The sequence below is a fragment of the Aspergillus pseudonomiae genome, assembly GCF_009193645.1.
Source record: "Aspergillus pseudonomiae strain CBS 119388 unplaced genomic scaffold BDV37scaffold_13, whole genome shotgun sequence".
In the NCBI taxonomy this organism is placed as follows: domain Eukaryota; kingdom Fungi; phylum Ascomycota; class Eurotiomycetes; order Eurotiales; family Aspergillaceae; genus Aspergillus; species Aspergillus pseudonomiae.
This window is the reverse complement of record NW_022476005.1, coordinates 140,037-157,661: the sequence shown is the minus strand read 5'-3', so window position 1 is coordinate 157,661 and position 17,625 is coordinate 140,037. Positions and strand designations below refer to the sequence as shown.

The 17,625-nt window shown below is 47.7% G+C and overlaps 7 protein-coding genes across 7 annotated transcripts; 3 read left to right on the top strand and 4 right to left on the bottom strand.

Annotated features, from left to right (window-relative positions):
- Positions 1 to 3,446: 3,446 nt before the first annotated feature.
- BDV37DRAFT_39596 (putative RNA 3'-terminal phosphate cyclase) lies at positions 3,447 to 5,371 on the bottom strand. Its single transcript, XM_032090558.1, has one exon. It carries the CDS (start codon positions 5,073 to 5,075, stop codon positions 3,579 to 3,581), a length of 1,497 nt encoding a protein of 498 aa, XP_031944331.1. The 5' UTR covers positions 5,076 to 5,371; the 3' UTR covers positions 3,447 to 3,578.
- A 295-nt stretch (positions 5,372 to 5,666) lies between these two features.
- BDV37DRAFT_269442 (uncharacterized protein) lies at positions 5,667 to 8,291 on the top strand (the record flags this gene model as incomplete). Its single annotated transcript, XM_032084365.1, has 2 exons — positions 5,667 to 6,178; positions 6,506 to 8,291. 2 exons carry the CDS (start codon positions 5,667 to 5,669, stop codon positions 8,289 to 8,291), a joined length of 2,298 nt encoding a protein of 765 aa, XP_031944330.1.
- Positions 8,292 to 8,371: 80 nt separating this feature from the next.
- On the bottom strand, positions 8,372 to 9,344 carry BDV37DRAFT_39489 (uncharacterized protein). The gene is made up of 2 exons (XM_032090557.1): positions 8,643 to 9,344; positions 8,372 to 8,430 (listed from the first exon to the last, which is right to left on the bottom strand). Exon 1 carries the CDS (start codon positions 9,075 to 9,077, stop codon positions 8,664 to 8,666), a length of 414 nt encoding a protein of 137 aa, XP_031944329.1. The 5' UTR covers positions 9,078 to 9,344; the 3' UTR covers positions 8,372 to 8,430; positions 8,643 to 8,663.
- On the bottom strand, positions 9,345 to 11,824 carry BDV37DRAFT_39488 (uncharacterized protein). Its single transcript, XM_032090556.1, has 5 exons — positions 11,756 to 11,824; positions 11,170 to 11,680; positions 10,773 to 11,090; positions 10,600 to 10,716; positions 9,345 to 10,532 (listed from the first exon to the last, which is right to left on the bottom strand). The coding sequence occupies exons 2-5, from the start codon at positions 11,278 to 11,280 to the stop codon at positions 9,612 to 9,614; spliced, it is 1,467 nt and encodes a 488-aa protein (XP_031944328.1). The 5' UTR covers positions 11,281 to 11,680; positions 11,756 to 11,824; the 3' UTR covers positions 9,345 to 9,611.
- A 360-nt stretch (positions 11,825 to 12,184) lies between these two features.
- On the top strand, positions 12,185 to 13,803 carry BDV37DRAFT_241691 (DNA helicase ZGRF1-like domain-containing protein). The gene has a single exon (XM_032081222.1). It carries the CDS (start codon positions 12,301 to 12,303, stop codon positions 13,360 to 13,362), a length of 1,062 nt encoding a protein of 353 aa, XP_031944327.1. The 5' UTR covers positions 12,185 to 12,300; the 3' UTR covers positions 13,363 to 13,803.
- A 524-nt stretch (positions 13,804 to 14,327) lies between these two features.
- Positions 14,328 to 16,428, bottom strand: BDV37DRAFT_291260 (protein kinase; the record flags this gene model as incomplete). Its single annotated transcript, XM_032088895.1, has 7 exons — positions 16,185 to 16,428; positions 16,091 to 16,130; positions 15,920 to 16,058; positions 15,437 to 15,744; positions 15,210 to 15,372; positions 14,978 to 15,146; positions 14,328 to 14,349 (listed from the first exon to the last, which is right to left on the bottom strand). The coding sequence occupies exons 1-7, from the start codon at positions 16,418 to 16,420 to the stop codon at positions 14,328 to 14,330; spliced, it is 1,077 nt and encodes a 358-aa protein (XP_031944326.1). The 5' UTR covers positions 16,421 to 16,428.
- A 429-nt stretch (positions 16,429 to 16,857) lies between these two features.
- On the top strand, positions 16,858 to 17,622 carry BDV37DRAFT_241688 (uncharacterized protein). Its single transcript, XM_032081221.1, has 2 exons — positions 16,858 to 16,921; positions 17,014 to 17,622. Exon 2 carries the CDS (start codon positions 17,033 to 17,035, stop codon positions 17,261 to 17,263), a length of 231 nt encoding a protein of 76 aa, XP_031944325.1. The 5' UTR covers positions 16,858 to 16,921; positions 17,014 to 17,032; the 3' UTR covers positions 17,264 to 17,622.
- Positions 17,623 to 17,625: the final 3 nt, after the last annotated feature.

Sequence of the window (17,625 nt, the reverse complement as noted above, 5' to 3'; positions counted from 1 at the left end):
GAGGGGTGACCATCCATGACCACTCTTCTCTCATCCATTCAATGCCACCGCTTCACCAAGGAATTCAAACAATAATGCACGATGACGACAGACAAACTTGATTTTGTCTGCGAGGAATCAAATCAATGCATTCGTCTGCGAGCCCCTCGGGATTTCTCTTTTGTCCTTACCGAGGGATACTTAACACTCATCCGTCTGACGTGAAGCCTGATCTTTGTTCAAGAATTAAATTCTGAGCCAGGGAGAAGGCTATGTTAGCTGTCCACAAGGCGAAGCCGTCTGTGGCTGGACGTCATGGTGGCTTCTCGTTACTCTCCACTTGGCGTACCCAATGATGCGGATGTTGGGACCATTCAGCTCACTAGATTGTAAGCGCGGTTGTCCATTATGATTGTTATTGATAAATTGTGTTTAGGAAATATCGAACGCAGATAGTAGATTCAAACAAGATGATCTACAACGATGGTGGGTGTTCTCTCACAGGGGAGAGAAAGAGCTAATTCAGGTATCTCCAGTATTGTGTCTTCCCCCCCCTCCCCCTTTTTTTTTTTTTTTTTTTTTTTTTTTTTTTTTTCCTTTTTTTTTTTTTTTTTTTTTTTTTTTTTTTTTTTTTTTTTTTTTTTTTTTTTTTTTTTTTTTTTTTTTTTTTTTTTTGAACCTCCCACAGGACTCTTTGATTCACTGTCGTTGAGACAAAACAAAGAGCAGGCTCTAGGGTCCCTCTCGTTCATTTTCATGGAATTGTTACTCCAATTGGTTGATATGCACAATTCCCGCAATTCCCGCCAAGAGATGCCCGTTCAAGGGACGCCAGATAAAGGGTGGCAGGGACAAGGAAACTGTTGAAGAAAAAAAGAAAAAGAAAGGGAAAAAAAAGAAAAAAGAAAACTAGCGCTTTCGCCGTCGACGTTCCAGAAAGAGTGGAAACTTTCTTGGTGCGACGGTTCGGCCCAAGATCCAGATTTTGATGGCACCGCTCCATTAATGCGAAACTTCCGCGACTTCGGCTACTGGCGTCAGTGGATCAATCGGTTGCGTTTCGAGCGACCTGCTGTTTATGCCCACAGCTGGTACCCAATAATCCGACAAGATTCGTATTCTTACTGTCGTGGCTTTTTTCTGCAAAGGGTGAAAATCAAAATGATCTCTTCTGACACGGGCCCACGAACCCCTGTAATCAAGTCATCTTTTTTCCCGTGCTTGTCAACAATGCGAGTCATTGGAGAGATCAAGATGTTACATGATGAGATTGTTCGGGAATCGAGTGACTCTCAACAAGGGAAATGATACAACTAAATTTTTTTACTCCTTTGTCCCCTTGCTGAATGATCAACCAAACCCGGAGACTTGCGGACTCTTTTTTCTCCCTCGGCTCGCGGATCGAATGGGAGAAGACTATTTTTTCTCCCTCCTTCAGTGGTTCAGCCTCGAAGCAGCCAGCCGGGAAACGCGGAGCCCACCGTTGGAACACCAGTAACCGTTTTAAAGCCAATGACCGTCGCAGGAAACATAAGTTCACCCGCCAAGGAAGTCAGCTCCTGTCGGTGATGCCCAGGATCCATCCAGACCTGATCGGCTGCCCTGTGGTTTCAATTCAATGAGAACCCCCCCGTGAGTTTTCACTGGTTCGAGTTCTTATTACGCAAGATAATAATATCAGTAAAAATAATAATAAATCATGCTAATTAACCCACAACCAGGCAATACGGCAATAAATGATTATTTTTCTTCGATGACTGCATCAGAATAATATACGACGGCTCCATCTGGTCCCCCAATCCCGCCCGTCGTCTACCTCGATGACACCGAAGTAAAAAGCGAAAAAAGAAAATTAAAAAGAAATTTAATATCCCGGGCTATCTTGTGAAAGTTGTGATTTTTCATAGGTTGATTGATTTATTTTATAATTTATTGTACAGCCGTCTTCTCCTGATCTTCAACCTGAAGGGCATTTCGCTCGGATCTCCATCGCCTATAAATCCCACGGGACTTCTCGAATCTTTCTTTACCTACCCCTGGTATTGATTCGACTTACTTTGGTGACCTTGTCACTTGCTGCATTACTTCTTCGTGACCGTTGATCGTCCGAATTCTATTCTAACCTCCTTCCTTCATCCTCCGCTCCTTGATTGGATTCTGCTGCTTCCCTTGACCGTCTTTGCTTTTCCTCGGAATTCTCTCTTTGAGACGGCTTTTGGTGGCGCAGCCCAACTTTCAACGCTAAAGCACCCAAACGGACCCTAGCGGTGCTTTAGCTCGCGATCCTTTTTCCCTGCTTGTCTTGCTGCAAGACAACGGTTTCAAGATCTTGACGTAATAGCCGTGTGGCTTTGGATTTCGGACTAGTTCGATTTTATTGTCTTTTTTTATCGCGCTGGCTGTAGCCTAATTTTTTTTTTTTTTTTTTTTTTTGACATTTTTTTTTTTTTGGGAGTGAACCCCAGAAAAAAAAAAGAAAAAAGAAAAAAAGGACCAGCCCTAGAAAACCTCCCTTGACGGGATAGGGGATTTATTCTTCTTCGACGACCTAAATCGTGGTTATCAGCCAGCTATCAGCAATTTTCTTCTTTTCGGTGATCCAACTCGCTCTACAGCCAACTACATCATGTATTCGTGCGCCAATTATCCTCGCGGTTGCCGTGGCCGCGTTAATATCCAAGGAGGAAAATGCGCCGATTGTGTGGTATGTCATTCGCTTCCAGATCTCCTATTTTAGACTCTCCGATCAGCATCTGAGATTGATTAATTCCCATGCAAACCTCCGAAATGACGCTAACTCCTGGCTTCATCTAGCAACTGAAACTCCGTCGACCATCATCTACGTCCCCCTTTGCCCAGCCACGAGATTACCGGAGAGCGTTGCCTTCGGAGATCTTGAATGACTCCCCTTACAGGGCGATCGCTCGGGAACTGCTGTAAACCTGCGATACCGTTTCTCAACCGAGATGGCACGAAATACCTCCAGGAACCCGACCGGATATCCAGGATCCTGCAGGTTGGGACTGAGTCCCAGGGACCTTTTACGCCAGTCTCAATCACGGCACCTCTCTTTCCTTAACCTATTCAATTATGCTCTGACTTGATGCATTGTTGGGAGTTGATCGATCATCGGATTCTTATACCATATACAAGGGCGGCTTTCTCGATTTTACTGGACCGGGCGGTTCAGCACTGCGATTATCTTTATTCATCTCTCTTATTTTCTTTTGTGTATATGCGAGACAAACTGGGTACGGCATGGGTGATTTCCCTAATCAGCTGCTGGGAATGGCGATTTGGAAGTTTCCATAAAACTCATACGCCGTGGAAATAGAGCGCACAGCCATGAATCTGCTGCTGGCTGGCGGGTGGTGGCGCAGATGGATATCGTTTTTCTCTCCTTTAATATCTGCTTTACTTTTCTGTTCAGATATTTCACTTTCGTGTGTCTTGTGATGTGTACTCATTTTTTTAATATTGGTCGATTCTCATACCCTCTCGACTGTACGATTTACTGACAATCATACATTTACTATTATTTTTTCTATGACTGAATGTTTCGTGTTGTCATTTCCTTCCGATATTCTTGACCTTAGGGCTTAATATAAATGCTTCATGTCATGTGCTTGGTTACTCAGCATCTCTTCGCAGACCCAACGCGCCGTTTGCATGTGAAGACTCCAATATCGTTCATCTTCATTCCCACGGCTGCCGTCATCGTTCGGTTGTGATGTCGATTTTCCCAGTGCCTCAAACACCGCCAATTGGTCTCTTAAATACCTATCCACACAAGGGGGATGCTGCTCTCTATTCACGGGGGTAGAACCTTGCCGCAGGCGAGGATCATACAATTCCTCTAAGAATCCGTCTACGCATCGCTCCACCAAATCTTTCACCCCCATTTCCACCTCCTCCGGACCGTTCCGTTGCTTATGTCGCGCTCGCCGCGCACCGGGACCACCGTTGACACCAAAGAGCGCATCGTGTCCCACCCTGAACCCCGTCGATGTGTGTGCTACAATAAGTATGTATACGTGCGAGTAATGATGTGTGACCTCAGTCGTATGAATGTTGACAGGAATATCGTTGCTGCCACTCTCTGTGGGAGGATGCCCGACAGCGGCACTGGAGGACGATGTTCTGGAGGTGAAAATGCACGACGGTAACTTCCTCAACTTTTTGCGGAGGCTCCGGAAGATTTCGAGTTCGACAAATTGGCGAATTGTTCGAGTGACGTTCGGTGAATCATCGTTGTTTCCTTCAGCCCTTGACCTATGTCTCCGAAATTGCGTTCCACCAGGTCTTTGATTTCTTCCATTGCCGTGGGCGCCCCTGCCTGTACTCTTAGGGAACGGGTCGTCGGGGGCCAAAATGGTAATTTCAACGTGACTGATTGTCCCACGCTGATATCGAGAAAGGTCTATGGGCGGAAACCGAGGGCTCGACCCGGCTCTATTGCCATCTTCGCACAACGTGAGCGGATCCGCAACAAGAGTCACCTTTCCCAAGCTAACCGGGCCCGTCCCCCATCCCCGTTTGATTAGCTGCACTGAAAGGCGAGGCAATCCCACTCTGGCGAAATTAGGCACTAAAACCTGCGCCACGTAATCGTATGACGGCGAGAACGACACATTGGTCCCACCGACAATGGATAAAGTAATCTGGCGCTCGGGGACGGAAGAATTGGCTCCCGCGTGCAGCATATAAGGATATAGTGCTTGGAACACTAGAAACACCGAACCTGCTGTTTTGAGTGCAATGTTGATATGTGATTCGATCGCTCCTCCCCGCTCATGGTCTCGATCTCTTGGCATCTGGACTACTTGTGGATAGAAGCTCAACGATGTCGATCCTAGCTCTGCCCCCACGACAGAACTTCTGCTCACACATGCGAGGTACGTGATCGCGGCAAGATGTGAGCCCTTGAGCCCTTGCTTCCCTGATCGATTGCCTCGAATATGGTCAATTTTGACGGGCCGGCCTGTCAACGCCGAGAGGGCGACGGCAATTCGCACAAGTTGGCCCCCCCCTTCGAGGGTCCTTCCATCCAGATGGATGGCTTGCGCTCTAGGATTCATACCATCCGACTGATCCATAATGGTGTGGCCTCAACGCTGACTGGCCCCCTGCTCTGTGACGTCGAATGGGGGAAAAAAAGTTCTGTTGTGTATAGGTACTGGAACGTCGAGCGCTATATTTAATATCAAAAGACGCGTGTCTACGGCCTCCATTGTGTAGGATTTGTGCTACTAGCTCTTCGTATTGGAATGCGTCAGTGTGACATGGCCTATACGATCGGAGTAGAGCCGTGACTCACAGCCACAGCCACCCTCTTAGCCGAGCTATTGTTCATCATCTCGGACCAGAGCCCCCGACTAGCTTATAAACCTATATAACAAAATAGGCAATTTCAAGTTGGATAGAACCTGACTAAATTTATCTATTAAGACAACTTCCACCCTAGCCTCAGATGAGGAAGCAGCGTTGATGGCTGTGACCTTGCAAGACGACATGCAGTCTCTCATCGCACTTTCCTCAGATCCTTGCTACCATGGGTTCTTCACCAAGGGTATCTCTCGTTCATCTCGAGAGACTTTTCTAGACCGCACTTTATCCATCTGGACAGTATCTATTCTCAAAGTACCACTTCAATCCCTCTGTATCCGTACTTACGTGCTTTTGCTGTCATGTGTCCCGCAATGTCTCTCAATGCTAGTGATCGTCTGAGGAGATCTAGATCAACTCGTTCCATCAGAAGGAACCACCAAATGTCAGTGTCTAATGAGCCATTTGATCCAGAAATCGCCAAACAACACGCAACCGTTGCGGCATCTCTGGCCATGCGGCGATCTACAGAGCGGTCTTCTACGGACTCTCAACGCTCTTACGATCGCTTGGGTGGCCCCGGTAGCATGGCGGTACCACAGAGAAGACACAGACCAAGTGGCGACAGTGAAATCTCTGATACTTATTTGGCTGCTACTCTGACACTGTCCAGGCCTTCAGCCGTGAATGACTCAGAAGAAAATAACAATTCCCAGCTTTCGCCCGCAGCGCTACCGCCAATTCGTGAATTCGGCGGTCTAGATGGCCGCAATTCTTCTCTACCTTCTTCATACCGCCGCCTGCGCAAGTCACGGTCAATGTTTGCAGGCGGACAACGGTATTCTCGTATGTCTTGTGGAGCACATTCTCGCTTGTATGATTATGTGACTCTTGACAAAGCACAAGTACTTGAGGCGCCAAACCCAGGCGGGGCCTTGAAACGTTCACTTTCCTTCCTCCGGGGTAGCCATCCATCTGTCAATCCAACCCACCATATGAGGAGCCATGATGCAGCAATTCAGCTAGCCCGTAGCCAGTTCCTGCAAAGCTCGGTGGATAGCACCGACCAGTGCAGAACATCCTCCATCCGCAGACCCAAACGAGAGCATAAACCATTCAGAAAAAGCTTTCGAAGTAATAGCGGTGATAGCGCTTCCGGCCTGGATGCATCTAGTACCCAATCTTCGGTGGACTCCTCTAGACATGCCATACCCCAAGGGAAAACGCGTTCATTATCTTCATCTATTAAACGGGGTATCAAGAAGGTCCTCGGACTTTCAAAACCCGTTGCAGATAATAGCCAAGCACAGGCGCCACCCGTTGGCCAGGCACAGAACCAGGTGCTTTCGACAACATCCAAGGATGACGATTATCCAGCTGGAAATGATCTGAATTCGATTTGTGCCGATAGGCTCACTGGTTACGATCGTTCTCAGACAGTCCGAAGTACCCGTAGTTCGGAGAGTCTCGCAACCAGCCGCTCGCGTGTTACAAGCTGGGCTGATTCAACCGTAGCAAATACTATAGTAACGCGCAAAACAGGCGAACAAAGCCATCTGTCTATCATTGATGAACAAGGCGATTCGGGACCAAATCTTTCGGTACTCACCCCAAGCAACTCTCCTAGACAGGCCTTTTCATCCTCTCCGGAACCAACCATGCCGGGGCATTCCGTTGATAGCCAACGTCTGTATGCTGCACTGATGAAGCGGATTGGGCAGAACCATGCACAGGATACAAAAGAAGAAATCTTCCTCGGTCAAGTCCGGGAACATCGTGCTATTCCGACACGTGCATCTTCCCTATACCCTCGCAGTAGCAGGCAGACAATTCGTCGGGTTGCCAGCAACGAATCGTTTACGACCCCAAGGTCATATGCAACAGCCCCCGGTGGCACAGTAACTCCCCAGAAACGCTTGACAATGCTCGGGAGCCAAAGTGCCCTAGATGGCGATACTCGAAGCATAAACGCTCCTGAGTCTCCGACTTTGGATACATCTGATTCTCCTAGCATCTACTCACGCACCACCAGTGGCAATTCCCCGCCCACAAAACAGCATGATAATGGGCCACGCTTGTCTGAGACGGCAGATGAACCAGGGGTAGCTACAATCTTCGAAAGCCAGCGGTCAGCATACAGATCCCCTAAGCGAACCCCTGGTCTCCCGGAACCCCAAATTCAACCACGGCCAAGCGCCGATTGGCAGCAATGGATGCAGTCTCAAATGGCGAGGATCGAACACCTCACACCGACAAAGGAGCATTATAAAGAAGACGCGCAAATATATGACGACGAGGCTAACATGCAACGGCAGTGTTTATCCCGAGGGGGTGACAACGACATCTCGGCGAGTCGACAGGATGATTCGGATCATGATCAACTTTTCGCGAGTAGAGAACCAACGACAACTTGCAAGATTCGGACCGGAAGTAATTTCTCTAGACCGTTCAGTCGGTCTCCAAGTGTACGCACGGTGGTGGCCGCCTCGAAAGAGCAAGGACTGACTACTGCTCCTCCGTTTTCGATTCATACGTCAGTATCCCCTAGCAGTGATGGATCGTCTTTCACTGTTGGCCGGATCCGCGCACGGCTTGACCAGCATGCATCGTTACCCATGCAGTCAAGGCCAATCAATAGGCCCTGGATACCAGAATCCCCCACGCCTAAGCGAGAAGCTAGAGAGCTGTCACGGCGATTGGCCCTGAACGGCAAGTATGGTGAATCTTCCATCAAATGGTCCCAAGCCCAAGACACAGGGCCCGTGCCTTTTCGAGTTAGCCGTCATCGTGATAGCACCAGATTTAACAATGAGAACATACGGGCCGATACCCGACATGGCAACGTCAACGAGCGATATCCATTGTCTCAAGACACCGGCTCGCCCATGTCGAGCAAACGCATGGTGGAACTGTTTCTTAGCAGTCGACGTCGACAAATGGGCATGGAGATGTCAGACGATAGTGCTCCGGATGGAGCCTTTCTCTAGATAGGCATCGTTGGAGGACGGAAGATGTTGGCTATGGTAGCTTACCTATATGGATTTCCATCCCTTGAGCTGTTCTGGGAGATGCACCTAGCATGAAGATGTTATTCCTGTAGTTATTAGAATATCGCGGGTATATCCACTGTTAGTAGTTAGTTTATATCTCTAATGAAACGTCTGATCCTTCAAGGTGCAAAAGTTTTATTAAACATAACTGGAATTACTATGGAAGAGATCTCGACCAAGGATTTGACATCTTCATCGAATGGTGTATCAACGTGGTTGGTGAAAAGGAGGAGAGTGCCAAAGGCCATTTTCGATTGTCTGAGACCAGAGAGTCTCAACAGCACATACCTTGTGCCGAGACCGAGGCCCTTAGAACCCGATAAAAGTTAAATGACGTGGAGTGACAGGACCACTGTAAATCATGATCCGATCATGATTGTCTGTCATGTATTCGAAGAATAAACATCCCCCCGTAGCGCACTGATAGAATATTGACCGTGGAAATCTCGCTCTTCCGCCTGCTATGCCACGTCTGCTGAATTGCATTCCATGGTCACAGTAGCATGTGGGATTTTCTGCCAACACACCCCGCATATCTCCAAAGCAGACGAACCTTTCACAAGAAGAGCAGCTATAGTATGGACGATACGCATTACCGTTCTTATTGGATGACTGACAGGGTTCCTTCTGTGTACGTCCGCCACAATGAACGCAGCGAGGAGCCTTTCGAAGTGCAATATGTTCAGCCCAAGGGGCGGCGAATGCCAAAGCTTGGCCGTTCATTCTGAAATCGCTGAGTAGGTAGCTGAGCTCTCTGCCAACTGATACCGGAGTAATTTCCCCAGATGGTGGTGGCCTGTCTCGATAATAACTAGCCGATTTTAAGATGGCTTTTTTGGTGAAATAGAAGGGTGATGAATTATATCACTTAACGATCAAAATACAAGGGCATCTGCATGTCTTAATATACGGGAGTTGCGGGGTATTGATGGCGCAAGCGCTTAGGAAGATTCAACTTAAATTAAATGTCTTGCTCAGTACGCTTGAAAATCCCCTGTGAGTTGGCCACCCAACTCTCTTTTAGTATGTGAACGGCCAATTTGGGAGCAATTTCGACCAAAATGGACAGCACAGTGAGCATACAACCATCCGCAATTAAGCCTAAGACAAGCTAAAAGGAGGCTAAATTATCCCCAAAGTTACAGGTGGAAAGGCAGCCGTTTCTGGCGCCGGAGGCTGTCATTTTCGCCGTCAATTTCACAGGTCCTCAGATTCTAGTTGTAAATTCCGGATATATTAAATTAAAGAAAAAGATTCTCACTCCACATAATTAGCCGGGAAACTCCCCTTAACCCCCCGAAGCTCTCCCTCCCACCAATCATCCGTACTGTCCGTCTTCTTCAGAACCCGAATCCGATCTCCCTCCCGAAAGGCAAGATCGCCGGCACTCTGCCCACCGAAATCATACAGAGCCGTCACGAACAACCCCTGATTGGAACCGATCCGTTTCGGAGGTGGCGGCGGGGGCTTCTTCTTTGCGGCCGCAAGCACACTATATCCCGGCGATGTGGCTGTGCTGTCGGAGGGATGCTGGTTTCGACTGAAGTAGTCTGTTCGGGCCGAGGCGTAGGATTCGGCTGGGGATGAAGCTGAGGCTGAAGCGGGGGTTTGCGGGGAGAGATGGGTTGTTGGGACGGTGAGAGTTGAGGATGGGGATGAAGCGAGACTGTTAAGACGTGGTTTGGTTTCCATTACTGGGGTTGGCTTTGTGTCGTGCACAGATGGGGCAGAGAGTCTGCGGCCTGAGGAGGTTGGGGGTTGGAGACTTGGTGCAGAAGTAGAAGTGGATGTAGGGCCGACAGTGGAGGCGTTGCTGCTTGAGGGCCGACGGAAGTTGAGGCCGTTTGGGAGACGGCTGCTGAGTCCGTTCCGTTGGTCGTCGGGTGATCCTGGGGATAGACGCACTGCCTTTCCGTTGGCGATACAGCCTAGGGATTCAACCTCTTGTTGTGTGGGGTGGAGGGCCTGTTCCCAGTCTTGGATTATTTGTTCCATTGGTGGGGAGGGAGAGGGGAAGTGCTCCTGTTCGCAGTAGTTCTGGACCACTGTGTAGTAGTGTGCTAGCATGGTATTTTGGATCTCGATTTGCGCGGCTAGGAGTCTGGGGAGCAGTGAGAATGCGGCCGTTATGATTGGTGGTAGGCATTTTCGGAGGTGGTCGTCTGCAGCTTGGTATTCCTGGGGTTTGGATTAGTATGTGATGCGTGTTTACTTTGAAAGTATGTTGGCCATCGTATGTATATACCTCTGTTGCTCTTGCGAGATCGCTTTCGGCCTTGGTCAGTGATGCGTTGTCTCGGTCCGATCGCTTCGTCTTTTTCGAGTAGCTGTCAACGCGACTTTGGTAACGCTCGTAATCTAACTGTAAGGATATTAGTTGAAGGAAGCTACGTTTGAGGGGACGAGACATGTGCCTACCTTTCGGTCATCCCGCTTTTTGATTGTCTTTTCCAACGGCTTCATGTAGTCCATAGCCTGCGTGGCGGGCTTAATCATACGTTCGTTGATGGCCTCGAGCTCCTGCAGGAGTTCGCCCCGTAGCTCTTCATATTCTTGAGCTAGATTAGCGGTGCGGGCCAATGTTTCCGGGGGCGTTTGGACGGCCTTTTCGGTTGTGGAGGAGTCGGAGGAGCCAATGATGGGCGCATATAATCCTTCTAATTCACTGAGAATGCGCGCCTGGTAACTGAGTAAAGAAGACCAAGAATCTCGCCAGGCTTTAGTAGAATCGACAATCTGTCGATCGAGCGGTTAGCGGCGGGCACAATATGCGATTGGGTTGCAATTGGTGGAGTAGTTAACAGATCAAGCTTACTCGGCCTAATAATTTATTTGCTTCATCGAAATCTTTCAAGAGAATGGCCACCTGAGTGTCGTCGGCGGATCTTTTCATCAATTTACCAAAATGTCTTTGTACGGATAGCATTGTGTTTTTGCCAGGTTGCTTGAATGCGGGGATGGGGAACAAAGGAGACAGAGTTAGTCTTGGTCAGATTGCGGGTGAGAGGAGGTAAGACCCGATCAATGCATGTACAACGCAGGGTCTTTGGAACACACGTGGAGGGATAGTAAAAAGAGAAAAGAAGGGACAGGGGGGGGGAAAGAGAGAGAGAGAGAGAGAGGCAGAGTTAAATGGTGTCAGCAAAGAAAAAAAAGAAGCGTGCAGGTAGGCGATGACGCAGCCACCATCTGATCGTCGTTTCATTTCACAGAATGACTGACAGGCATTTGAATACTAGAGATGAACCCTGTAAGGCTAATCAATGGAGTAGTCTGTCTGTAGATCATTCCTGTCTTTTCATTGCTTAACGTCTTAGACCCTGGGTCTGTGCGGACATTGTACGATCAGTCGATTTATATCGCTGGAATTGAATAACGTTGGGTTCCTGAGCTGTCCGTACCTATCGTACCATGGTCTTTCCTTCGACTGGTCTCCTGTACGATGGAGTACCAGTGGAACCAGAGTCAAGTCTGTAACTCCATTAAGGCTGGAATTGGAGACTGCCAAGAAGACCGCCGGCTATAAATAAAACATCTCGAATTGAACGAAGCCGTGTCATTTTTTCCAGGAAAAAGAGAAAGATACATTCATCACCATTTGAATGTCTGTCTCTAGGGGAAGCAAAGTAGTGTACGGAGTAGTTCAGATGAGTATTTGTAGGTGTAAAGGTAAAGTGTCGGCATGCAATAATACCATACGCGTATGATTGATACCAAAGTCTAGAACTCCCCCACGATTCTCAGGCACCAGCGAGGTGTTTCCGCCTGAGGCCAACCACGACCGCCTTTTCTCACCTGTACTCATACGGCCAGGCAAATAAATCTCTCTTGCTGTCAACGGAACGAAAGTGCCTGCAACCACATCGACCCCTGCCTCATCCCCGCCCAGCGACCAGATGGTGCTCAGCCAGAGGGTCGCCAACTATTGGCCCTCGTCGCTTCGACCATGTCGACGCCCTTATCATCTGCCCCGCGTGCTACCCCAGGCATGAGCGTCCCCGCGACCCAGAACACCGCGCCCGTCATCAAGTTTCGATGTCTCTACACCCACGATATGCGCCGTAAAGCCAAACGCTGGCAAGATGGCTACCTCAGATATCACACATTTAACAAACGCATCATGGCCTACGATTTTACGGGAAATTTCATTGGCGACCTACACTGGCGACAGGGGGACGCAATCCAGGATGGGGACGAGCTGGAACTGGATAGAGGAGTGTTGATTCAAGTCTGCGAGCCAATGGAGAAGACGGAGACCGATATTTCGGGCCTCATCAGCAATAGGAAAAGCCAGGGATCCCCATCACGGCCGGAAGAACCGCCGACCCCGTCTTTGCGCACGTCCACTCCTTTACGATCCTCGATCGGCTCTCAGTCGTCTCGCTCCCTCAATGACCTGCTGGGGATCAAGAAGACACCTATCGGACGTCTCGTCTCCCCGTATGAAGAAAGACATCCGCCGGAGCAGAGTACAGATCATGCACAACCACCTGAAAGAGCTGTAAAGAGGCAAAGGCTTGCACCGGAGAACGTACCGCGTGCGCATGGTTCAAGTCGGGCCCAACCCGTAACTATTGATTTATCGGAGGAGCCTCCTGCAGTCAAGCCAACAGCTGCAGCTGCTGATACTGAATCAGCAGCGCAACCCAAGAAGACGCCAAGCTCAGTGAGAGCTCCAGCCACAGTATCGTCGGACAAAACACCGACTAGTAGAACTCAGCCCATTCCGAAAACCCAGAACCCCGTCAACGATGCCCCTCCACTTGCCAAGAAGTCCTCGACAATTCGTGTGGATGCTCCAGTCAACACTCTTAGGTTGTCCACGGAGCGCCCGAGGAGAAAATTGATGTATAGCGCCTTATTACCTGGTCAAACAGCCGCAAAAGTATCCCTGCCCTCCCCCTTGTCAGAGAAGACAAACGTGCCCGTGCGAGAGAAGCCGCAGTTAGTATGTTCCTCATCTTTCTACCAGCGCTATGGACTGACGGCTCCAGGGAGATCAACCTGACAAGACCCGATCCTGTGCCAACGAACCCTGATTTTATACCCTCTGCTTCAACGCTTGCTGCGTTAGATGAGATGCCAAGTGAACCCACACGTGGCCCGGACAGGACTCTACCAAAGTCCGGTTCGACTGGCCTTCGCAAGTCATACTCGGACCCCACTGCGTTAACCACCGCAAATAGTGCCCGACCGCGATCACTACCTTTTAAAAGCCCACTCAATCGTTGTATAGAGGAAGATGAACCCCGTGAGCAAGGACCCTGGACTTCCGAGGCACTAGACCTTTTCGACTTTTGGCCGCCTGGGCGACCGAAACCTATTTGATTTACGTTTATGATACCCTTCAGATTTTGTATACCATTATCACAGATTTTCTCATATAACTACGCGTATGAAACCAGTGTCGTGAGAAAATTCTTTTATGGCTTTCGCGAGGAGTTACTATATTTTTGATACCCTAAATTTGAAATATAACGTGAGCACCTGTGAATCCCCCCTTCGGTCTAGCTTCCCGATATCCCGTACTGTAATCACCGCCCGCCTCGTCCTCCCAAGTATATAAGAACCCTCCTTCGCTGTTCGAAGCTGATAGTATCTGCCCCTTTAACTTCTCAGTTTAAGAAAGTAGCCAGTGTACAATTGATCAATACTAGTGCTAGATCAAGGTCTGTGACACAGTCCATGACAAATAGCTGTATATATTGAGGAACTTACTTTTACAAAGCTTAGATGCAAATTTATAAGATAGTTAAGTTAAAGAAAGTAAGCTAGTTGTAAGGTATTGAGCTAGAACAATCAAATACAATATTTAGTATACTTGTTCAGCCAGTAGAACAATTTCAATAGTAAAGATATAATATGCCAGTCTCTGGAACCCAGTTACTGTTTTATTTAGTTAATAAAAATACTATACTATTGTTAAAGTCCGAGCAAATATAGATATGCTCTTTATTAATCACCGCTTATTCTCTACTCTCGGTTATATCCTCCTCTAGGTTTTGTAAGTTTTTTATCTACTATAGAGCACAATTCAAGTTACCGAAGTGTGTATTCTGCACAGTCCTCTCCGTATCCTCTATAAACAAAGACACTGTTGAGGTGTATTCAAGAAAAAAGCGGTACGTGAGGGCTTGATACAAAATCCCAATATTTCTACTGGTAGACATCATAGAATCCGGATTTCAAGTTCGCCAGGATTAGGTAAACCGCCCCAAAATATGGTTTACGATAGAAATTCTAGAGCCTAATCTACGACTTGTAGAGGTTCTCAGCCGCACTTTTCTCACGATGATCCGACTGATAAGAAAGAGGTTATATCAGTTCGGCTTAAGAATGGCGAAGTTAAAACTGTACAACGGATCCATGCTTACCAAGACGGCTCAGTGCGCAAGATGAACTAGGCCCCAGAAGCCACAAGCTTTGCGCGGACCATCTGTGTAGCGTTTTGAACCAGGTGTTCTATCTCCGTTTTCTGAGGATCAGGTTGTAGGTAGCGCAAAGGACCAGGAGTGAACTTCTCAGCATAATGTATCCATCTAAGATCCGGCGAATTTCAGCCACAGCATATACATTTCTATTACATGAGCTGTCGCGCTAGGGCAATTTCAAACTATGTAGACCTTAGCCAAGGGCCAGATAATAACTCTTTCGCAGTAGGTCGATCTTCTGGTCGCCACTGAAGCATTTTACGTATGAAACGGAGAAAATTCTCTTGCTGCTCGCCCTCTAAGTTACTTTCAATGTCCGCTAAAGACGTAGGCGGGATTTCAGCAAGGCACTTCCATTTTCCTAGTTTCCACGGGTCAGAAACACAGGCTGAGAAAAAAGAGACAAGAACTTGGTGAGCTTTACCGCTATTATCAAAATACTTATTTGCATATTCGCTTTTCTCAAGCATATCACGTGGCGGTGGCCCCAGATACGCAATCATTTCAGCAAGATGGTGACTATCCGATTCTCTTTTGTTTTCATCCTGAGCGTAGAAAAGATGGCCTTGTTCGAATAGGTCCCAGGCCTGCATAAAGAGTGTTTAGAAGGGGGGGAAATAATAATAATAGATGTAACATCGATAAACATACCACGACTGCAAGGTTCCAAATGTCGATCTTTTCATTCCAGGGCATGCGAAGTAGTACCTCCGGGGCCCGATACATAAATGGCTGTACATCATCGCAATATGTGCCCGACTCTGACCCAAAGCGAGCCTCGCCGAAGTCTGAAAGTACGGGGCGTCCATGTTTTTTTGGAATGCCTAAATTTCGAGAATGATATATTACTCGATCACCGACCACTTTACGTGGACTTGGGTTTGATATCTCGGCCTTCTCAAAGTCAACAAGAATCGATTCATCTTCAATATTGAGCATAATGTTCTTTTCTTGTATATCTTGTATTATATATCAGCATAGAATATTCCAAATATTGAGAGTGCTAAGTGGTATGGATCACGCGCGCCTCGGTATGTAAGAAATCTAGCGCAAGGAGAATATGGATAAGGGTGGGTTTCAGTAGGTTTTCTGGAAAAACCTTTCGTGGACACCGATTCCGAAGCTCATAGAGACTCATGCCTAAGGGTGGGTGAACAAGACATTGGTAGAAGTGGGAGCCATCGGTTGAGCTGAGATGGAATTTATCCAACACAGTTCGCACGAGAACAGTACCAGTGTGGCCGGATTTGAGACTTTTGAGATGTTCGTAAACCTGAATTTCTCGTTCTGCATGAGCAGAGTCACGTTTATATAGTTCAATGTGACGTAAACGTGCTCTCTGTACCTATTAGCTCCTATTTTCCCCAGCGATTTGCATTCAAGTATGGAGGGGGCTTACTCTAAATCTCTGCAAAGCCACACTGTTGAATATCCGCCATAGCCTATTTTCCCAACCACTTGATACTTCGACTGAAAGACATCGCCGATCTTGACAGGAAAGAAGTTATCGTGGGAATGCCATGCTAGCTTTTCCTCCTCCACTTTGTCCATTGAGTCGAGAAGGGGGCCAGGTGGAAACTGTCGGGCTGGCGATGGAAGTCGCCGGAAAAGGGGAGTCCTAAGGGCCCTAAGCATACGTTTCATTGTAACCGGGCTCTAGCGAGTCGAGATGCAGTACAAAATTTGAAGTGTTGCAAAGGCTGGGTTTAACATGACACCCCAAAGCGTGGTCAATAGTCACATGCTGGGGTTGCCCCAGCGACTAAGCGAAGTTATGGTTGTGGGAGTTGGGAGTTGGGAAGGGGAGCGCACTGTGTTCCTATTGCGCTACTGTCTAGTTGCATTGCAGCTTATGTGTTTGTGCTTTCTAGGAAGTGTTGCTGTCTCATTGTATTGCCAACCTAGAGGACTTATGTGATAGTGCTTCCCGGGAAGCGCTAATGCCTAGCCGCATAGTTATAGGTTCAGATTAGTCAGGTAGCGGATTGAAAGTGCACATTATGCTACAGAAACATAGTACTGAAGTAATCAACAGTACGGTACGAACAGAGGCATCTTGCCATATTTTCCAATATGATGCGAGTGTTATTTGTTCAGGGGATTTCCCCTGCTCTGCGCTTTGGTCTCATTCCTAATGTAATTCGAAGCTTACCTTCAATACGTCATGTGCATGGTTAGGTTTATAAAATGCCAGTCTTGCCTCAGGCGCTGACCGCAATTTTGCACAGACCAATACATTCGTTCAGTATGTCCTCTTTTCTCGAAATCCTTGCTCGGATTAGTATGTCCTACATCCCAAGCCTTCCCAAATCCTGGAGAGCATGCTTTCCATATCAGCTCTCGAGGCTACATACAGTCATTTCAAAATACTGGGATCCCGTTCACATGACGAAAGTATATCGTCCAACAAATGAGCCAGTACGAGACATTATCGAAGCCGAGAAGAGATATGGGATCTCTTTCTTCAATGGCTACTAGGGCTACAGTATCATAGGTGGTCAGCTTTTTGGTTTTTGCAGCTCGCCTCCAACGTTCCTCGAAAAAGATTCATCTCATATCTTGCCCACAGGTTATTTATGCGCATACTCTTGCCCCAGTTGATCGGCAGTTGCTACAAATTAAACTAGATGCTATGAAGGACTGTATAACAAAATGCCAATGGGACGAGCTCAAGCTTCTCAACGTTATTAGGGACAGGTGGCTTCTTGTTTCTCCAGTAGAAGAGGGAACTGAATTTTCGTATTTTCTACATTTTTTTTTTTATTTTATTTTTGAAAATATGTGTGTATTAGGGTGCTAGGAGAGACAAATAAATACAAGCCTACATCTAAAATTTGGTA